A 21,926-nucleotide genomic window follows, 5' to 3' on the forward strand; every position below is an offset into this window, starting at 1 on the left:
CCCTTTTGTAATACACTTATTTCATAAGCGTTAAGCACTTTCTTGGACAAATTATTTAAAAACTGAAGGCATCTTTACCATTTATTATTGTTCTAATATCTCTGCCTCTGTGGTAACAAGTTCATTGTGTATCTCTTGTTCCCTTTGTTCTGTACTACTACTCCCCAAATGTACTGATCATTTAACAAATTCTTGTGAAAAAATTTCACCATTTGGTAAGACTGCCTCATGGCAGATGTCACTTTGCGAATTTACATTCTGGAAATCTAACTGATCTTGTTATGTTTGGCATTGATTCTGACTTTTGTACAACTCAGCCAACCTTGGAGATCTTTTCAGCTTCACAGGTCCTAACACACTGACCAACTCTTAAAAAAAAACGTTCTGTGTGTTGCCAGAGGGAGATGTCAACATGTCCTTAGTAGTCTCAGCAAAGGCCTCCACCCAATCTAATTTTGAAAAAAAAAATGTCTTGCAAATCACGATTGTTTTGTAATCATCTGCATTTTGAACCAGTTTTTTTTTATGTTCACACCTTCTGAAAATGTGATCTTCTTTCATGACTTTTGATTTGAGGTCTTCCATCTTTTGTTTAATCTCATCTGATGTTGCCACTAAAACGATTTTATCACGGCTGACATCTAATTTCTCCAAAAATAGCTTTTGCTCTTCTTCAGCATTTTTAATTACAGGTTTAACCACATTTAAACATGCTTGGTGAATCAGATCATTTCATTTCTTGGTAAACTCTAGAGAAAACAAATTCTCTGGTGTTTTTTTATAAAAGCATAAACCCTTTAGGACTCTGTTGGAATCCAGTCATACTTTAAAAAAGGCAATGTCTCATCAATTGCACCTAAACTTAAGTGCCAATGTTTCAGCTTCTTTGTATATGTCTTCTTTATTTAATCTAATGTGCAGCAAACCCTAAATGTTCACTTGTTACAAATATTTGGATTCACAACTGAGCACTGGATCCGGAAACATATTCAAAAAGGGAGTAACCTTTCTATGTGCTGAAACCTATGCATTAATTTCAGCCAAAAACTCAAAACTGGTTGCATTACCAAACCCATTTCTGTGAACTTCTACTAAACCTTCTCTAGTACTGGATGCAGCAGAAATTTTACTAATGTCACAATCATTTGATAATACTCCAAACTTCGAAACAGAAATTGGGTGTGTACACAAATTGAGTACAGTGTCTTTGTTTTCTTCGATCATGAGTGGAACCTACACCACGGACATACTTAAAAGACACACAAGGAATACTGCAAAGGTTTCATTCTGTGCATAAAAAAATCCACTTGCAGAGCCACCAACTGTCCTGAAGACAGAAAAACAAACAAAAAAAAAACCACAAAGGAAGTGATACTAAAAACCCACAGTAATTTATTAAAGTAACAAAGTAAATACACATGGGAGCTTTTGTCCCTAAAAACATCATTAAGAGACTTTGTCAGTCTAACAAACTTAAGAAAACTAAGCACAGAGTGCTGACTCCCTACTGTCACTGGTTCGTCATAAAAAAGAAGCTATGTACTCACAATAATGCTCCATCTGTATTGTTCATTTTCATTCTTCCTCAACTCGTGGCCACTAAAAACCTCTCAAGCTCCTCCCTCACCCATAATGCACCAACCCTGAACATACCTCAGATCTTGTTTGCTGGTTAAATGCACCAAACTCTAACATACCTCAAATCTTGAATTAAAACCACTCTGAAGAACAAATATTGTTGTACCACATCCAAGAACCAGTGACACCTCTTCCAGATAAAAATCTGTTTAATTCCATAGCGAATTAGACAATAAAAGCACAATGAAAAGTTTTACCAGTAAATCTCTTAGCGCCTCGGCCGTATCAGCCTTTACAGAGTACAGAGTTTTTTTTTTGTTTTCTTTTACTCTGTAAACAGAGAGATTTTTATCTGGAAGAGGTGTCACTGGTTCTTGGATGTGGTACAACAATACCTCAGATCTTGTTTGCTGGTTAACATAATGTAAGAAATATTATCATAATATCCCTTGTAGAAAAAGCCATTATCTGCAGCTCAACATAAGGAACAGGGGTGTACTTATAAGTTTTTGTTCTTCCAGAAGTCAACTGTTAAGAAGGTTGGGAGTTGGTGGGAGGGGAGCTGAGGAAGAATGAAAATGGACAACACAGATGGAACATTATGGTGGGTACATAACTTCTTTATCTGATGTTGTCAATTTTGATTTATTCTTCAACATCTGGGTCAGAGTGCCCAGCTACCTAAAATCCTGGGTGGACTCTAAAGAAGGATATCCTGAGCACAGTTGAGCCAAAGGTTGCTCATCCCCTATGAGGTCTGGCCCAAGTTGCAGCCGCACAAATGTCGTCCATGAAGCACTAGATAGAAACACTGAAGAAGTTGCCATGAACCTAGTTGAATAGGGTCTTAATGGTTTTGGCAAGGACAAACCCAACTTGTTATAGACAAATGATATACACTCTGTCAGCCATCTGGCTAAAGTTACCTTTGCAACTGATTTAACCAATTTAGAATCTGCAAAGCAGACAAATAAATGCTCCGTCTTTCTAATTTCTTTTGTTCTGCATAAGTAAAAACATAATTGCCTGTGAACATCCAATAAATGCAACACATATTCACCTTTGTTTGCAAATTTAGGAAAGAAAACTGGCAGATTAATGGACTGGTTGATGTTAGATTCTGACACTACCTTAGGAGGGAAAGGAGGGTTGGTTCATAATGCTACCCTATATCTGTGAAAAATCAAGTAGGGAGGTTTAGAAGACAATGCTTAAAGTTCTGAAATCCTTCTAACAGAGGTGACGGCTACTTAAAAGATAGTCTTCAAGGTCAGAAACTTTAGATCGCAATTTTCTACTGGTTCAAAAGGAGAATGAATCAAGGCCTGCAGTACCAAACTTAAGCCCCATGGAGGAGTTGGATGTTTACAAGGAGGTCTCAAAAGAAGAGTACCTCTCAAGAAGGCCTTATAATGTTTAGATGAAGCCAGGGTGGAGTTCTCAAATCCAATGTGAAAATTAGAGATGGCTGCTAATTGAGTTCTAATGGCTGGGGAGCTAGGTAATTCACTGAAAACTGTTGCCAAAATTTCAAGGACACTTTGTACAGGGGAGGGGGTCAATATGGCTCTGAAGTGCCCAGAAAACAAACTTCTTACATTTACTTCTGTAAAATTTTCATGTAGAAGTTTTATAGGAAGATAAAAGTAAATGACGGACAGGGGATGACAGCATAAGTTGTCTGGCTATTAAAGGACGTGGGGAAACCATGCTGTCAGCTTTAGGTTTGAGATATCTGGGTAAAGCATGCCTGTCAGGTGAGACAGGAGGTCTGGAATCAGATCCAGAATCCAAGGTGGGTAAATTAGGTGAGGCCAAAGAAAGGGGAACCAAATCATTCCAGCCCAGTAAGGTGCAATGAGGATGAATTTGCTCTTTTACCAGAAAGCTTTCTGCAGAACCTTGGGGATCAAGGTTGTTGCAGGATACACATAGAGGAGACTGGGGGGGGGGGACAACAGTGCAGTAGAGTGTTCCTCAGTGATTCTCCTGGTGGGGGGATTACGGCAAAGAAGCCACTGCACTTGTTCTTTAGGGGACATGCAAACAGATTGCAGCAAGGGTGGTCCCACTGGCAAAAAATTATTTCTGCCACCTTCGTGTTGAGACACCACTCGCGAGGTAGCAGAATGGACCTGTTTACTTTGTCTGCTATCACGCTGGACTTCCCCAGAATGTGCACTGCTATCAGAAAACAGCTGGACGAGATCACGAATTGTCACACTCTGGGGGCTTCTCGACACAAGGCATAAGACCGTGTTCCTCCTTGTTTGTTAATGTATCAAACCACTAACAAATTGTCTGTATAAATCACAACTGTCCTAAGAGGGAGAGAGTCTTGGAAGGCCTGCAATGCTAAGAGGACTCCTCTCATTTCCAGGACATTGACATGCTTGTTGGCCTCTTCAGGGACCATGTGCCTTGGACTGTTTTCCCCAGGAAGTGACGCCAACACCATGGTCACTATGACCTTGGGCTGAGGGGAGAATGAAAGGAAAGGAAGGCCTTGTAGAACCCAATCTGATTGAAGCCACCAGCAAAGGTATCTTTTGCATGGCTGAGTGATTCTTATTTGGACTGACATGTGTTGGTAAAGAATAGACCATTGTGTTGCTAACATCCATTGAAGAATTCTTATGAAATCTTACTACAGGAGCTAGGACTATAGCCACCGACTTTGAACTCAAGGCTTGTAGCATCAAGTGAGCTAAGACTGTGGTAATGTGAATTATTATTCTGATCTGGAATATGACAGTTTGTACTTTTAAGAGAGGAAGAGAAGCTGTCACTGATAACATGCTAAAATTTGCTCCTATGAATTCCAATGTCTGAGACGGTACTAACTGAGATTTGTTGTAATTTATGGTTATCCCCAGATGGGAGCAAGTTTGGAGTACCTGATCTCATGGTCTAATTAGCAGATGCTTGGTCGGGGAGGTAATAAGCCAGTTGTCCTACTACAGAAACACTTGGAATCCCTGCATTCTTAAGTGTGCTGCTACCACTGGCATGCATTTGGTGAACACCCTGGGGTCTGTGGTGAGGCCAAAGGGCAGTGCTCTGAACTGGTAATGACTGGCTCCCAGCTGGAAGTGTAGATGCCTTCTGGATTATCTGCTCATTTTTATGTGATAGTGTGGATACTGAAGGTCTACTGAGCACATCCAGCCATCCTTGCACAAAATGGGCAGAATGAACTGAACTGTGACTATCTGAAACTTTGTGTGTCGAACTGATTTGTTCAAGTTGCTGAGATCCAAAATTGGTTTCAAGGCTCCTGTTTTCTTTGGCACTAAAAAGAATCTTGAGTGGGTTTCGGATTCTATCTGATCTGTTGGGACCTCTTGGATGACACTTTTGTCTAGCAGCTTTTGTATTTCTCATAAAAAAAAACTCCTATTCAAACTCAAACCATGCTCTAATGCACCCAACAACATCCCCTCATCCTATCTAAAACTTGCCACAGATGGGATCGCTCTCTCAATCAGTATCATTATAAACAGATCAATAAAAGAATCCTACGTCCCCAAACTCTGGCGCTCAGCCTTCATCCTCCCTCTCCACAAGGGAGGAAAAAATACTTGCATCTCAAACTTCCACCCTATTGCCTTACTCTCTCCTATCTTTAAAATCCTTGAAAAGTGCATCCACCTCCAACTTATGCCATTCCTCACCGAAAATAACCTCCTCACACCCACCCAGCATGGCTTCCACCCTGGCCACAGCACCAACACAGCCCTAATCTCTTAGATACCGTTAATAAAGCCAGAGACTCAGGACAGCTAGTATCTACTATTCTACTCGATCTGTCCAAGGCTTATCTCCCCCAACCATCTTCTTTACGATCTCTCTAACCTTCACATCTCACCAAAAACTCTTTCCTGGTTCTCCAGCTACCTATCAGAAAGATCTCAGGCTGTCAAATGGAAAAACACCATCTCTTCCTTCTTACCCACCCCCACTGGTGTCCCACAGGGATCCATCCTTTGTCCTATGCTATTTAACATCTTCATCAACAACTTCCACACTGCTATTCCCGACACCAAAATCATTCAATATGCAGATCTGCCTCAAACCTCCCTGAACTGCTGTCTAAAATGCAAACTGCCTTCTCCAAAACCACCTCTCTCTTAATGCTAGCAAATCCAAAATTCTTCCATTCTCACCCTCTAAGAACTACTCCTTCAACAAAAGTGACTTCAAAATCCTCGGCCAAACAAACACACCTATAGAAGTCGTCCATTCCGCTAAACTTCTCGGCATAATTGTTGATGAACAACTAAAGTTCGATATACATGCACAACAAAACATTAAAAAAAAAGCCACCATAAGCTAGGTATATTGTATAGGAATAACCACTTTCTCTCTAACACAACAAGGCACACTCTGGCCTCTACTTTTCTCCTTCCTTACTATATGGTGCACCTCTCCTAACCAAGCTGTCTTCCTCTACCACCTCGAAACAAGAAAGCTGCTACAATAAAATCGCTAAATTTGCCTCCAAAGCCAAAAAGACCACTCATTACTGCCTCCCCCTACAATCCCTGAACTGGCTAGAACTACCAAATCACTTGGATTACCTACAACTCTCCATAGCACACTCACTCAGATTTTATCCTAGTAAATGCCCCGCTCTAACTAATATCCTTCCACCTCATATTCCCAACAGAGCCCTTAGATCTGAACATCAGAACTTAATTTCTATCCACAAACCTAAACATCCTGCCGGCCAGCTGCTCCTCTCCTATGCCCTTCACAACAAATGGAACTCCCTCCCTTCCCCACTAAGAACCACCCCAAACACTGAAAATTTCAAGTTCCTACTTTTCAAACACCTGTCTACTAAACAGAAATACCCCTGCCTCCTTCCTACTTAATCTGGGACCACTTCTAGTATAAGAGTCTCCTCATTCTGATACATTTACCCTATCCTCCTCCTACAGATATATGCCTACAACTATATCCATCTCTCCCTGCAATCTCCTGCAGCTTTATCCCTCTACTTAACTACTTCTACCCCTAGAGCTAGATTTGCTCACCAAAACTGGTAAATACTACCTAATCTTTCTACTCCTACAGCTATACTTGCTCAACAAAACTTGTAAATACTACACAATCCTTCTACTCCCATAACTATACCTGCTCAACAAAACATGTAAATATTGTAAATATTAAGCACTAATTTCTATCTCTAATACTTTCACTCAAAGCGCTACCACTATTTCTCCTTCCTTCAACCTTAACTATCTTTTAGGAATCTCTAAGAAATACTGCTATACTATGCAAATGTAATAACCATAACTTAATGCAAAAAAAAAAAAAAAATTGTATTCAATTTCAGTATGAATTGTACTCTCATACTGTCCTATATTCCTTGAAATCATATTTCTGCAAACTGTTTAATGCTTTCAAAATTCTTGATTGTGTTGAAATCCTGTATGTAATTTTTTTTATGCATTTTCGGAGCTTTTCTCCCCGGGCCTCCACTGAAAATGGGCCATGTTGACCCAGTGGACTTCCCCGGTAATCAAACTGGAATAAATAAATAAATAAATATTGCTGCTGCTTTCCTCTGACTGGCTGGAACATTGTGAATTTTGCATACAGAAGGAGGTGGAAAGGAAAAGGGAATTATATAACCTCTGGAAATAATCCTCTGCACCCATGTATCTTTTGTGATGTCTAGCCAGGCTCTCTGGTGCAGGGATACATTACCCCTGATTGCCTCCAGAAGGTACAATCAGGCCTCCTTTCAGGAGTGCTGGTAGGGTCTGTCAGAGAAGGAATCTCTAGACCCTTGGTTCTGCATGCTGCCTCTGCTGTGTGGGTGGTGTCTTCTAGTTGAATTGCCCTCTCTGCCCATGGAGGAACTATCTCCACATGGATTTTGGAAAGGACATGGGACTTTCTGAACCAAGTCTTTCGACCACCTTGTTGATTCCTAGAGAAGGTTCTTTGAGGGATCAAAAAACATACACCCACTGCAGAGAGGATATTTTCATCTTGCTCACACCTGGAGAGTGTCTCATCTCCTCTACCTTAGGGTCAAAAAATGAACTTCCGTCAAAAATTGCACTGACGAGTGAGGACTTGAAGGGCTCCACAAAATCACACAAGTGCATCCAGGCATGCCTACTAATGGAAATGCCTGAAATCGCTGCCCTTCAGGTACCTTCAGCTGAATGAGAGATAAGCCTTATGGATGAGTTACAAATGGAATGTAGGGTTGCCATATGTAAGGCCGCAGAAGTCTGAGTCTTAGCAGTAGTGGTCCCAGAAAGGGATTTTGACGGTTCCTTTATCATGTCCCTTTGTAGTCTTGTAAAGTGTGCCAAGCAGTTCAGCGATCTGACGGCAAAGGTCGCTGAAGCATACACACACTTCCCAAATCTGTTCAAAGCCCTAGACTCCCTGTTGGGGGGATGTACAGAGGAACTCTGCTCTGCAAGTTCCTTCTTGGTGGCCGCCACCAAGACCATAGCATCTACAGGCAATCCCTTGCGCCAAAACTCCCTTACTACAGGCAGTGCCAGAAACTAATCTTTTGGGGATTGGCTAAACTGTGCCTGACTCCTTCCACACCCACCTAGAGATCAAGTCAATGATCTCGTCAGCGGGTGGAGTTACCCAGAAAATACACAGGCCAGACCCATAGGCCTCCAGGAACACCGATTCTTCTAGGGAAGGGTTATCATTAGATCAACCACTCTCTGCTTAAGGATCTCAAGGATGTCGCAAAGTAAGACGTCTTCAGGTGATGATCCTGGTGATCCTTCCCCTTCATCAAAATCAGTATATTTGGTGACGGACTCCTAAAGGGATTCCAAGTGCGCCCTCTTGCACTTCCTCTGTCTAGGGACTTCTTTGGTGGGATGCTCCAGAGAATTATCGAAAGAGATAGTAATATCCTGTTGGGTAACCTGGAGACTTTGGCTGGGTGTCCCTGTGGCGTAGAATGCTAAGGCTCAAGACACAGAGGCACATGGGATCCAGAGGGAAGATCCAAGGGGGTAGGGACCATCTGTCCTACAGAGGCAGAGAACACTCTCTCCACTACCTCAAAGGCCAAATGCTCTGGTTGAGAAGGAAGCCAACAGAGCCGAGAAGCCATACTTCCACCCAAATGGCTCTCTCTACCCTGAAGCAGTCCACTCGAGGCAGAGGTCGGAGCCGAGCTGTCCAGTGCCAAGGCTCTGACAACTTCGGAGTCAACTCTAATACCTCATATCCAACAGGGGCACTCTGGCTTCAACACTCATCCAGCTCTGAAACAGCCTCAGAGCCGAATACACTAAAATATTTGGATCTGATCCAGATGGTCCCAGGAGACTCAGATCCACGGGCTCTGTAATGATAGGCTGGATCAGAGTTTGAGCTGAGATTGGTGGAGTAGTACAAGCAAGGGCCTCCTGACCTGAAGGGGTAGGCGCCATAAGAACTTCCATCTGTATCTGCACCAAGAGAAATTTCCTCCTCATTCTGTCCACATCAGCCTTGGTGAAATTCCTGGAAGAACGAGAAGTAGTTACCAGTGGGGACCTAGAATGTCAGCAGGACTTAAGATATGGAGAATGTACTCTAAAGGGTACTGGGGAAATACCTGGCGCTGGGCAAAAGCTTCAGATCCGAAAAGCTAGGATCCGAGAAAGCCATTTTTGACCAGCTGAGCTGCAGCAGCCTTCAGATCTGACTTCCTGTGTTTTTTTCCATGGTGATTCCTTGGCAGGATCCGACATGGGACTCAAGGATCCAGATGGCCTTGAAAGCTTAGTCGAAGGCTCCTTAAGCTTAGGTTTGGGGGGTGTTGAGCCCCAGAAATAGCCTCTGAAAAGGAAGAAGGCAACAGTCCTTTCAGAATTATTTTATTTTTTCTGTCCGCAATAGCTTGCTTGTTGAAGGCCTTGCAGATGGAACAATCTACATGTAAATGGTATGTGCCCAGACAGCAGAGGCACAAAGCATGCGTATCAGAAACTGGCAAATTGTGCTCACATTTCTGTCACTTTTAAAGCCAGATGAAACCTTTTCCAACATTTTTAACAGAATAAAATAGAATAAAATAGTAAAAAAGTGTTGTTTTGTTTTTAACTGGCTAAAGGGTAAAAAGACGAAAAAAGAAAAATACCAGCAATGGTAATTTTAATTACACTAAAAACAATTAAAGAGGGAAAGGGGAAACAAACTTACCAACTATGGTAAAAATAATACACTAAAAAAGTGTAAAAGGGATGTGTTAGTGATAGAAATAAAGAATGAATTAACATATCATCCCGCTCTACTCAAACTCTTGAAAGCTCAAAGCAACCATGTCCAAATATGAAAGCAGCAAATGAGATCTGAGGTATGTTAGGAGTTAGTGCATTATGGATAAGGGTGGAACTTTTTAGTGGTCATGAGCTAAAATAACGGCCAAGTCAAAACCAAACTGCTGAGGAATGAATGAAAATTGACACCACGAGATCATGTTTAGATCTCAAACACCCTCATTGTTTTCAAATGATGCTACACTTAAATTTAGCCACTGGTTTACTCCCTGAATAGTGGTGCACAGCAGTAGTGATGTCCTTAAGGGTGGCCTTACAACCAGCCTAGGTACCTATTAGCCATACAAGCCTCATCTACAAAGCCATGAAACATATTTATAACAGACCTCATAAACTGTGATATTAAGAATCTTGTTAGACTTGACCCCAGCAATTTGGTTTTGTGAAGGGCAGATCCTCTTTTATTTATTTAGGCAACTTTCTTTAAAAGGATCACAGAGGCTGTATATGGTGGTCATGCCGTGTATATGGTTTATCTTGACCTGGCTAAGGCTTTTGAGACCACTGCCCATGCCAGCATCATACAAAAACTAAATGCTTTAAAAATCACCAATATTTGCTAAGATGGATAACAAACTGGCTGAAAGACATAACCTACGCAATACAAGTTGCAGGTGCATCCTCAGAAAGTAACCAGTGGTTTCCCTCAGTGTTTGACACTTTGATCTCTTCTTTTTGATATTTATATTTCAGATCTCCAAGTGGACAGCTATGACCTCTGGATAAAAATATTTGCAAATGATTGCAAACTGTCAATTAAGTTATCCTATGACCCCCAAAACCTCTCAAATGAACTCACCCTGGTAAACTCTTGGCCTACTAAAAATAGGCTTAAACTAAATACTAAAAAGTGTAGTACCTTAAGATTTGGTAGACAGCCTCTCCATCATATTGTCTAACCAAAACACATGAATAAAATAAAAATGTACTTAGGGAACTAAGTACTTGGGCTGATAGGTCCCTCTCCTTTGACCATCATGTAACAATGGTTGTCAGAAAATCATTTTATTTAGCTTTGATAACTGCCAAAGGAAAATCATCAAGATCTAAAGAGGTAATCACTCTCTTATACTCAACACTGATCAGGACAAGTATCGAGTTCAAACACATCAAATAATTAGAAAGACCCTAAGGGTTACTAACCAAAAAGATCACATGCCTAATGTACCTGGGCAACCAAGAGAGGATGGAAGCTCTAACCTTTATTCAGTGTCTTATAGACTTTTGAGGGGGAGATCTTGCTTAACATGCCATTATAGACCTGACTGTTTTTCAGAAAGTCCAATATCTTCAGCAAAGTTAGAATGAGGCACTTACATTTTTTACCAACAGATAAAGGAAATATGACAGATGGATAGGTTTATAACCCAGTACCTCCCAAACCTCTGGAGTAAACATCCCCTACATCTTAAGCAGTGAGACTCACTAACTTCTTTTAAATATAAACTAGATGACTGAATGGGTATCTATAAATGTACTCCAGGAATGACAGGTATGACTCCCACTGGAAATAAGAGATTCTGCTTGAGGGAGGGTATGGGCAAGGTGATAACTGACTAGAGAATCAATGGCCTAAAATGGATAAGAAGCTTGATGTTCTTGAGTCCTTTCTTGATGGAAGATCATCTCAGCCATGCCAGCTTTTGTAGGCACTTACCAAGGCTGTTGCTTTGTCCACTCAGCGTGTCTGCCCAGACACAATTAAAGCAGACTACATAGACACTCACCCTAAAAACTGTAAACAAAGTTTGAATTGGATCCTCCTTTATCCCAGGCTCAAGGAGTACGGCAAGCCTATCCAGCATCTGCTTTAATAGGCAGGTCTGAAGTCTAGAAAGGTGGGAAGAACAGTTGGGGTTACCAAGCCACAACATGGCAGAGGAGCAGTATCTCTTGTCAGATTTGTACAAAGGAAAAAAGTGGTGTAATCTCTGGGACATGCATCAAAGAGATTACATAAAGGTCACCACTGGAACCCCTGGTGACTGACACTGCCTAGTCATCTGGAGACATATAAATGGCAACCACCTTCCTGGAGGCCACAGAAGCAAATTAAGGATGTTCCCAGACTGCTAGATAGCATTCTTGATCAATGATTCCATGGGTGGAATAACTCAAGTGTTGTTCTACTTCCTTCTTTCCTAGATCCACATTTAACCATTTCTGACAGAAGGGCTAGGGGCCCAGGGTCTTTCCATACTGGATCTCATGAGCATCAAGTCCTCTTCAAAGAAGAGCTTATTCTGGGAGAAGGTGGATCTAGAAGGATGAATCACTGCCCTTTTCCATTCTTGAGATGGTGGACTCTGTACCTTCAGACTCCTCATGTGAACCTGAGAGGAAATGAGTCCTACATCCCACTTTGGCATGAGTTTGCACATATCAACTAAGGATAAGAGTATGTCAGTTGTACTCCAGGTGATATGAAACAAGAACATGGGGGACAGAGAGGAGTGTATCACTCCTGTTGCCAAAATTAGGCCATATTTTCTTAGTATTTGGTCCTGCACCAGCAATTCAAGCTCCCACTAGATATTGCATAAGGATTTTTCCATGAAAGATATTTCCTATCAGACTCAAGGGTTATAGCTGGGGATTTATTGAAGTATCTCTAGTCTTCCTTTATGGATGATTTAATAACTGAAAGGAGGAGGCTCAAGTAGGCTCAGAAAGTGGGCCTTCTGGACCTTTGTCTTGTCCATCACTGTGTCTGTAAATTCTATGGTAGAACCCAAATGACTGAAGCACTACTCAAAGGTCAAGTTCACAAGTGAGGATAGTAGCACTGTCAGCCTTCAGACTCCATCTCAGGAAGATAATAAGGGGACCTCTCTTCAAGACATTCCCTTTTGGAAGATACCGCATCAAAAAGTACTAGAATTCTGGATGGGGAGAGGGCATGAACTGCTATTCAGGAACTCAAGGTCTGCAATGAGACCCTGACTATTCTTTCACCTGTTCTGAGAAGTGAGACAAGCATCTGACCAGCTGGGTGAACTTTTCCTGACTCACCCAGGATTCCACTGATGATTAAAACAGATACCATTAAGACCAGCAATAAAAAAGTATGGTTGTGTACACATACCATAAATGTAGATGTTCGAGTGTATTCACTGTTGCAGTCATCACACTTGGGTAATCTGCCTGCTGGTAGCCCTCAGTCAGCCGAATACCAGAGTCTTGGGATTTCTGTATTGGATACTGTCACCTCTTCCATGATGTCAGATCATCAGGGGTATAAAACATGCAGCCGATGCCATTACATCAGTTTTTCTTGCCCCAGATGTCAGGAGACCCAAAATAGGAAGCTATTATATGGTGTGGAACACCCCCAGTAAAAAGTAAATACCACTGCCATAAAAAATGGCCATAAAGAGGATAGGTAGAAAGGATAAAGAATACTAGGGGGCTGGAGGGAGGAAAACCAGGACTGCGACAGTTATATACACTCAATACACTCGAACATCTACATTTATGGTAAGTGCACAAAACTGTACTATGTTCTTCGTGTTTCACTGTTGCAGTCATCACACTTGGGTAGACTCCTAATGCTGAGGAAGGGTGGAGGCAGTCAAGAAGTGTTAGGGCTGGCTAGCAGGCCTTGTAAGACTGCTGTAGCAAATCCAGCTCTGGATTTAGAAAAAAATAGGTAAGTGGTAATGCTTGGTGAAGGTATGTACAGAACTCCAGGTTGCAGCTTCTAGGATATCCCTGGTAGGGACTCCCCTGAAAAATGCTGTAGAGGTGGAAGTAGCCCTAGTTGAAAGTGTTTTGATCCCATGTTGGGTAGGTTTTCCGTGGTGCTTGTAGCAGAAGGATGCAGTGTGCTATCCATTTAGAAATGGTTTGTTTTGAAATGGCCTCGCTCTCTGCCCCTGTAGCAAAGCTGACTAGAAGTTGGTCAGATTTTCTGAAAGGTTTAGTCCAGTCAAGGTAGAACCTGAGCTGTCTGTGCACGTCCAAGGAGTGCAGGATCCTTTCCCCTTTATTCTGAGGATTAGGGAAGAAGGTTGGCAAATGTATGGATTGATTTAAAGCCACACTAGATACCACCTTAGGCATAAAGGATGGGTTAGTCCTGAGGGAAACCCTGTCAGCATAGAAAATAATGAAGGGATCCACAGCCATTAGTGCCTGTAACTCAGACACTCTTCTTGCTGAAGTAATGGCTAGAAGCAAGGCTGTTTTCCAAGAGAGGAATTTTAACTCTGCTGAAGCAGCTGGTTCAAAAGGAGGAAGTGTGAGCTTTTAGAGTACAAAGTTAAGGTCCCAGGCAGGGGTGGGAGCTCTCCTAGGGGGGCCTTAAATTGTTAGCCTCTCTCAGGAACTGTTTGATGAGAGGGTGAGAAAAGAGGTGGCTCAGTATTATAATGAGTTCAGATGGCAGAGGCATGAATCTTAATGGAGGAGAAAGATAGGCCTCTGTGGAGCAGCTCTGCTAGGTAATCAAGGATTTGAGGTAAGGAGGGCACAGCTGTGTTCTTTCCTTAAGATTTATTCCAAGAACAATATCTTTTTCACTTTTCAGCATAGGATTTCCTAGTACTAGGCCTTCTGGCCTCAAGGATGACGTCCAGCACCTGCTTACTGAGGATTGCTGGTGGTGTATTCAGGGGATAAGCCAGGCTGCAAGGTTCAGGGTTTGCAACTGTGGATGCAAAAATCTGTTCCTCCTGCTGAGACAGCAGGGAAGGTGTGAGATGTAGGTGCCAGGGTAGCACTGCTGTCAGACTGCGTAGGAGTGGGTACCAGTGCTGGCATGGCCAGTCTGTGGCAAATAAGGATTGCCCTTGGCCTGTCCCATTTGATCTTGAGTAGTACTTTTGAAAGGAGGGGCAGAGGGGGAAAGGCATAAAGTGAGAGGTTTTCCCATGCAAAGGATAGGGCATCAACCTTCCAGGCCCTGCTGTGAGGATTCCTGGTGCAGAATTTGCTCAACTGGTGGTTCTTGGGGGAGGCAAAGAGGTCCACCTCCAGTGTCCCCCACCTCTGGATTAGAAGTTTGAATGAGTTGGGCTCCAATTTCCACTCGTGTGGGTCCAGTAGATTTCTGGTTAAGGTGTCTGCCAGTGAATTTTGTTTGCCTGGCCGGAATTGAGCTTGTAGGTGCACTTGGTTGCTCAAGGCTGTGTTCCACAGGGCCATGGCTAACCTGCAGAGTGGGTAAGAATGAGTTACCTCCTGCTTGTTTATGTACCACATAACTGTGGTGTTGTTTGCCTTTATCAGGAGCTATCCTGGAAGGATTAGGTATTTGAAGGCTGTCAGAGCATTCTGTACAGCTAGCATCTCTTTTTGATTGATATGCAGGAGAATATGTCCTGGACTCCATTTGCCTTGAATGCATTTGCCTGCCATGTGAGCCCCCCATGCATAGCCTGATGCGTCTGTTGTCAGGGTTTGGGCAGTGAGGGGGTTGAGTGAAAGGCAGTCCCTTGTTGTGGTTGCATGCTTCTGCCCACCAAAGGAACTCTGCCCTTAGACAAGGTATGCTAGGAATCACTGTTTCCAGGTCCTGAGAATGTTGACACCAGAGACTTTTTTAAGTACCACTAAAGTTTCCTCATATGCAGTCCTGCATATGGAATTAACAGAATGCATGAGGCCATGAACCCCAGGGCTTGCAGTATTTTCCTTGCAGATAGCTGGGTTTTGGTGGCCATTAGTTTGAAGTAGTTTGTCAAATAGACCTGCTTTTCTGGAGTGAGGAATGCTATCTGGGAAGTTGTGTTCATGCTTGCTCCCAGGAATACAATTTTTTGAATGGGCACCAGTTGAGATTTCTTTTCGCTGATGGTGTACCCCAGTGAAGTTAGGAGTCTTTTTACAAATGCCAGGTGCTGAAATAGTAATTCCTGACTGTCTGCCTGAATCAGGCAATCGTGCACGTATGGGTAAATTTGAATATTTTTCTGCCTGCAGTATGCAATGGCCGGAGCCAGGCACTTTGTGAATACTCTGGGCGCAGTAGGTAAGCCAAAGGGAAGTGCAGAGAACTGATAGTGTATAGAGCCTGCCCTGAAACGTAGATATTTCCTGCAAGACTCCCTTATGGGGATGTGCAGATAAGCTTCTTTTAAGTCTAGGGTGAATAACCAGGCATCCTTGGCTAGCACTGGGAGAAGCTGCTGCAGTGTAAGCATTTTGAATTTTGGGACCACCAGAAAGGTGATGAGAATTGATAGATCCAGGATAGGGTGCCAAGAGCCCTCTTTTCTGGGCAACAGGAACAGTCTGGAGTAGAAACTCTGTCCTCTTTGTTCTACTGGAACAGGTTGAATAGACCTGATATTGAGAAGGGAAAGCATTTGCTTTTGAGCCTCTGTCCATTGGTTTGGAGGAAGGTTTGGCAACCCGCTTGGGGTTGGCAGAGAATGGAAGAAGAATCTGTATCCCTGGGATACAATGTTTAGGACCCATCGGTCCTGAGTAATGGACATCCAGGTTTTTTTTTTGCATGAAGGGCAAGTTTTCTTTCTAGCGGCGCAAGTAATTGGGCATGGCTGGGAAGGATAACTGAAAAGTCATTGTGAACCTTTTCCATAAGGGGGTGGCTTACCACTCCCTGTTTTAGAGGTGGGAGCACTCTATTGTTTAGATCTCTGCATACCCTGAGATTGTAATCTTGGTGGGCTCTTTCCCCTGGGTTTGGACTGAGAAGGCCTGGGAGGGGCTGGAAAGGACCAGTTTTTAGAAGGCCAATGCCTACTGAATCTGGGTGGCTGCACCTGTAAGAAATCTTTGACAGTTTGCATAAATTTAGCTTTTTCTTCCATCTTTTTAAGAACTTCAGCTTTGGGGCCAAGCAAACAGTCCTGATTTAAAGGAGCGTCTAGTAATTTTGCTTTGACATGATCTGGCAAGATTTGTTCCTTCAGCCAAGCATGCCTTCTCAGTACAGACTCAGTGACTGCAGCCCTGCAAGATGCTTCTAAGGCATCAAAACCACACTACAAGGCATGTTTACTAACTTGGTTTGCAGAATGTATTAACTCTAGTAAATCTTTATTTTCTGCACAATCCGGAAGTAACATAATTTTTTGTTTAATTAGCTCCATAATATGTTGCTGGTACTTCAACATGTGAAACTGGCAATTCAAAGCACTGATGGCAAGAGTTGCATATTTTTCTGCCTGCAGTATGCAATGGCCGGAGCCAGGCACTTTGTGAATACTCTGGGCGCAGTAGGTAAGCCAAAGGGAAGAGCAGAGAACTGATAATGTCTAAGGCTCTTGAATCCCTGTCTGAAGGGGTAGAGTTTTTGGCTGTAGTAGCCTTAATGCCTTTAGGTTCTTGGGAAATGGTCTTTGGATCCGCAGTAGGATTCTTAAAGAGAAATTTGTGAGAATCAGGTACTCTGTAGTACCTGTCAGGTTTTCTAGGGGCTGGTGGTAAAGTGTCAGGAGTAAGACTGGATTCCATGAAGACATCATCTACAATATCCAGGACAGGGGGTATAGCTAGTGGCCTGTGCTCTGGCAACTCTAAAAGTTCTCTGAGTCTCTTTTTGGACTGAAGATAGTCCTGGCATTCCTAGCAGAAATGCTCTCAAAGTATGCAAGGTTTCACCAGAAGAAAAATCCTCTGGAGGGGAGGCAGAGGGAATGGATTCCTCTGCATCTGAATCCTCATAGGTTGATAAGGGTATGTCCTGGTAATCACAAGTGTCAGAGTCATCAGACTCCTGGTCTGTAGAATTAGAAGGAAACTCAATTCTTTGTCTTTTAGCAGAGGAAGGCTGGCTTCCCCTAATTAGAGTAATAAGGTCTTCAGCCATTCTAAGCATTTGTTTTTGTGGCATGGGAGCTTGAGCATGTGCTTTAGTCATCGTTTTTTTAGGCATAGTGCGAACTCTGGGCTTAAGAAACTTGGTAGTTTTAGCTAAAAACGAAGTTGTCGGTTTAATATGAACATTGGTAGGTCTGAATACACCCTCAGAAGCCGGTGCCTGCACAGTGGCTCCGGACCCATCCAAGGTAGAAACATCCGCAGGTTCCATAGTTGAAGAAGCATCTCTCGGCATACCGGACTCCAAATGGGTCTCAGCAGAGACCTGCAAATCTGCAGAAGCAGGCATCAGGGGCTGCAAAGGCACCTCACTGAGTACCGGCAGACTGGCAACTAGCTTAACAGAAGTGTCATCGGCAGTTTTGGACCTATGCGGTCTGTCTCTGTCTTTATGTTTACGCTTTTTCTGGAAGACTGGTAGTCGGATGGCTTATCGAAGCCATTTTGGAATATGAAGAACGAGAGCAAAAGACTTTAGCAACAAAGACAGCCTGATGACGAATGGTTCAGGCGTTAAACAAGGCACAAAACTGACAGCAAGGGACATCGTTGTCTGGGCCTAAACAGGTGATGCAGTAAGAATGAAAATCTCTGTGAGGTATTTGCTTTCCAGAGGCAAGACAATTGTTAACTTTTTCTGACATCGGTTAGAGCAAGAAAAAAGGATCCCCAATGGGGTACTTAGCTTTAGAAGACTTCAGGTTTGAAACTCGAAAAATGAAAATTTCAGGAAGCGGCCAACTGACACTTGCGAACTGCTTTTGCTTCGGACTCCTCCACGGCAAGAAAAACTGATGTAATAGCATCGGCTGCATGTTTTATACCCCTGACGATCTGACATCATGGAAGAGGCAACAGCATCCAACTCAGAAATCCCAAGACTCTGGTATTCGGGCTGACTGAGGGCTACCTGCAGGCAGATAACCCAAGTGTGATGACTGCAACAGTGAAACACGAAGAACATCAGGCACAAGTCAGTGGATGGGATCAACGAAGATGCAGTCATCAAAGTTACTGCAAAAGGTTTATTGAAATAAATGAAGGTAGCACAATGGCAGACGTCAACAGGGACCTCAGCCTGCACTTAGCTTGTCATCACTGTCCACAATTGAAAGGCATTTTGGGGTTAACACAGCAATGAAAACCCAAACAGTGATGATGACTACCACCACAGTAGCCTCACTGAGACCCTAAGCTGAAGGCCTACATGCATTACCTTCTGCCTCAAGTACCAAAGGACAAATGCCAAGGCTGGTCTCCCTGACTTTATGATTGAAGCAACTACAGAGGGAAAATTGAGAAGACAAACACTCTGTCATCGAAGAATAATGCACATGGTGATGACAATATGAAAACATAGACTGCCAGTTGCGTCTCTTCTACTTACGTGAAAAAGATGACAAAGGAAGCTTCTTTCTCCTTTTTGTCTCTCTCTCTCTCTCTCTCATGTCTTCATCTTCTCAACACCTTCCACATAGTCAAGGACTGTCTGAGGTCTGTAGGCCTAAATGTTGGAATGGAATGCCTTACACAAAATGCTGCCATCTGGTGATGGCTGGCAATCAGACAGTGCATACACATAGCATGTTGCTTAAACCACCATTTTCTGTTCTCCTGTATAAAGGTTAAAGAGTGTATGACAAAATAATGCTCACTAACAAGTGAAGAGCAATTAAATGCTAATGACTATAAGGCTACAGCCATGCAGAAGATGCAAAACTGTGGGGAAAAAAGTGATACAACTGATAATCAGCTGAGCTCTGTTCTTGTAGCATAAAGCAGCAGAAAAGAACTAGTGAGGAAGAATACATGCTTTTCATTTACTGAGACTATTCTGTTAACAAGTTGACACCAGGATGATAAGGAAGAAAAGCATCCTTCCATGGCAGAAAATGCTTTGAACTCCAAAGTCAAAACTGAAAATGCTTTGAACTCCAAAGCCAGAACTGTAACACCTAGTAGTAGAAATTCAGTTTGTATTGGTCAGCTGAATGAACCTCTCTACTGGAGATCAGAAGATGACATGAGGTAATACCATCCTAAAAATAATAAAAATAATACACATTTGTTAAAAAGGTAGTCTTACTAGACATACAGGTCCTTTTCAGGGACAACCTAGGAGCAATGGTTAAGTAAACTGCTCAAGGTAGCACAGTAGGCAAATGAGGACTGAAAGAATCAAACCTTCTACCACAGAACTACAGTGCACAGCCTTAACCCACTGTGCCAAATGCCAGACAGACTGACAAGCACTAGCACTTGTTCCATGTGCATTAGCATGAGGCTGACACCATCTCCTGCAAGATGAATGCTTAAATAATCAAAATATTAAGCTAGGATGAAGGATTGACAAAGATGAATACAAGTCCATTTGTTTCTAAAATGGTGCTCCCTAATGAAAGGTGCAATAATAAAAGCAATACACCACTGCCATACGCCTGACATTCTGTGTATGTTCAGAATAAGGTAGCTGCTAAGGGAATAGCACTGAAATGCATAGAAATTAACAGCTACAAAGGCCACAAAAAATCCAGTATACATTAAATCAAGGGAATTAAAAGACTCTGCATATTAATGATTCATGTATGCATGTTAAAAATACTGCTATTTGCTCAAGCCACACAAAAGCAAGACAGAGCAATTTTTTTATTATTATTTTAAAAAGACTGAGTGCTATTCTGTATGCAGGGGAATATTCATTGCTTGATGGAAAAGAGTGATCTGGGTTTCCAAAATCTGAATATGTCTTTTGATTATGGATAGTCAGTGAAATACATACAACCATAATTAAAATCTCAAAAAAAAAAAAAAAAAAAAAAAATATTACCTGGGAGGGTGTAAATCCTGACATGCGAAAAGCTGAAAAGACAAGCGGCACCTCTTGCTTCAGTAACATCTCAATGTAGTGTGATATACATGAATATAGTGGATGTATGCCAGACTTAATGATATCAACTGGTAGATGAATCTAAGAAAAATAATGATAGAAAAGGTAATAAATTCTATATTTTACATGTACTTATTTATATTGTAACATTACTGAATTATAATTTATGACATAGTCGAGCATACATGTATATAAACTAAAACAAGCCTCATTAACATGTTCACAGTTACAAACATACATCACATCTTTTCTTCTGTAGAGTTATCATCAAGCCAACATTACATAAATTGCTCAATTCCTGCATTCGCTTAAACTTCACTCCTCTTCATATCTCTCAACTGTCCAGATTTTCACAGAATGTCCAGATTTTTGCCTCATATTTTTGGCCTGTTCCTCACAAAAGTCATGGTATTCTGGCAAATCACTGAGGATTGAAGTCATTAAATAATGACATACATTTCAGTTTCAGACTTCAAATTTTTCAGAAAATGCATGCACAAATCCTGTTAATCCAGCAACTTTATAGGTTTATAAGAGCAATATTTAAAGTCTGTCCCTATTATGCGGCCTTTGTCCCCCCATAATTTTAGACTTTGTCCAGATTTCTTATGATAAGAGGTTGAGAGGTATGCTCCTCCTTCAAAACAGTATTCTGCATCTATTATTCCCACAACTTCCATTTTTTTCTATGTAATTTGCTCTTACCCACTTCTGAAGATCCTGTTTCCAGTTATTTTATCTCTGTTACAATATTCACTACTTCAGATGCGGCTGGTTTAAACTTTGTTTTCCATTTTCTAGTAATTGCTTTTTTTTGGCAGTCACCAGAATTAAACTTAACAAGACCTTATTAAATATATGCAATTCAGTTCCTGTATCCCTGCTCAAAAAATATTTTTCTTATTTACATTTATTTGCTCACTCTGATAGAGTAATCTGTAGAAAATTTTAAAGTCTGCCAAGTCATTACAATCCCAAAACATATGCTCCTTAGTTACAGCCATTTGCTCACCCAATATTTATGATAAGAATACACTGTATGGAATTTTTAAAGGCTGCCAACTCATTACACTCCCGAAACATTTCTTCCCCATCATACTGGCAACATTTGCCATCTACTTGACAAAAAATTATTTAGAGTCTGCTTGGAGTACAAAATACCTATGCAAATACCTCCAAGCAAAAATCCTAAATCTTTTAGACATTCTTGCACATTTGGCAGCTACACATATGTCCTCCCATTGTTTCCTTGTGAACTGCTTATCCAACCTCACTTTCCAATCTTTTCTAACCTCCTCTGACTGGTTTCTATAGTGATCAGCAATAGTTTATATGCCCTACTAATTATT

The 21,926-nt window shown here is 41.9% G+C and overlaps 1 protein-coding gene across 1 annotated transcript in view; it reads right to left on the bottom strand.

The window, feature by feature from the left end:
• Positions 1 to 21,926, bottom strand: part of TBC1D32 (TBC1 domain family member 32) — a 1,886,357-nt gene that overhangs the window by 140,536 nt on the left and 1,723,895 nt on the right. Inside the window, exon 27 of the mRNA XM_044086982.1 lies at positions 20,518 to 20,658. Coding sequence (XP_043942917.1) covers positions 20,518 to 20,658 — 141 coding nt within the window. The remainder of the gene's footprint in view (positions 1 to 20,517; positions 20,659 to 21,926) is intronic.

This window comes from Protopterus annectens, chromosome 1.part1 (assembly GCF_019279795.1).
Source record: "Protopterus annectens isolate FY-2018-M chromosome 1.part1, PAN1.0, whole genome shotgun sequence".
Lineage (NCBI taxonomy): Eukaryota > Metazoa > Chordata > Ceratodontiformes > Protopteridae > Protopterus > Protopterus annectens.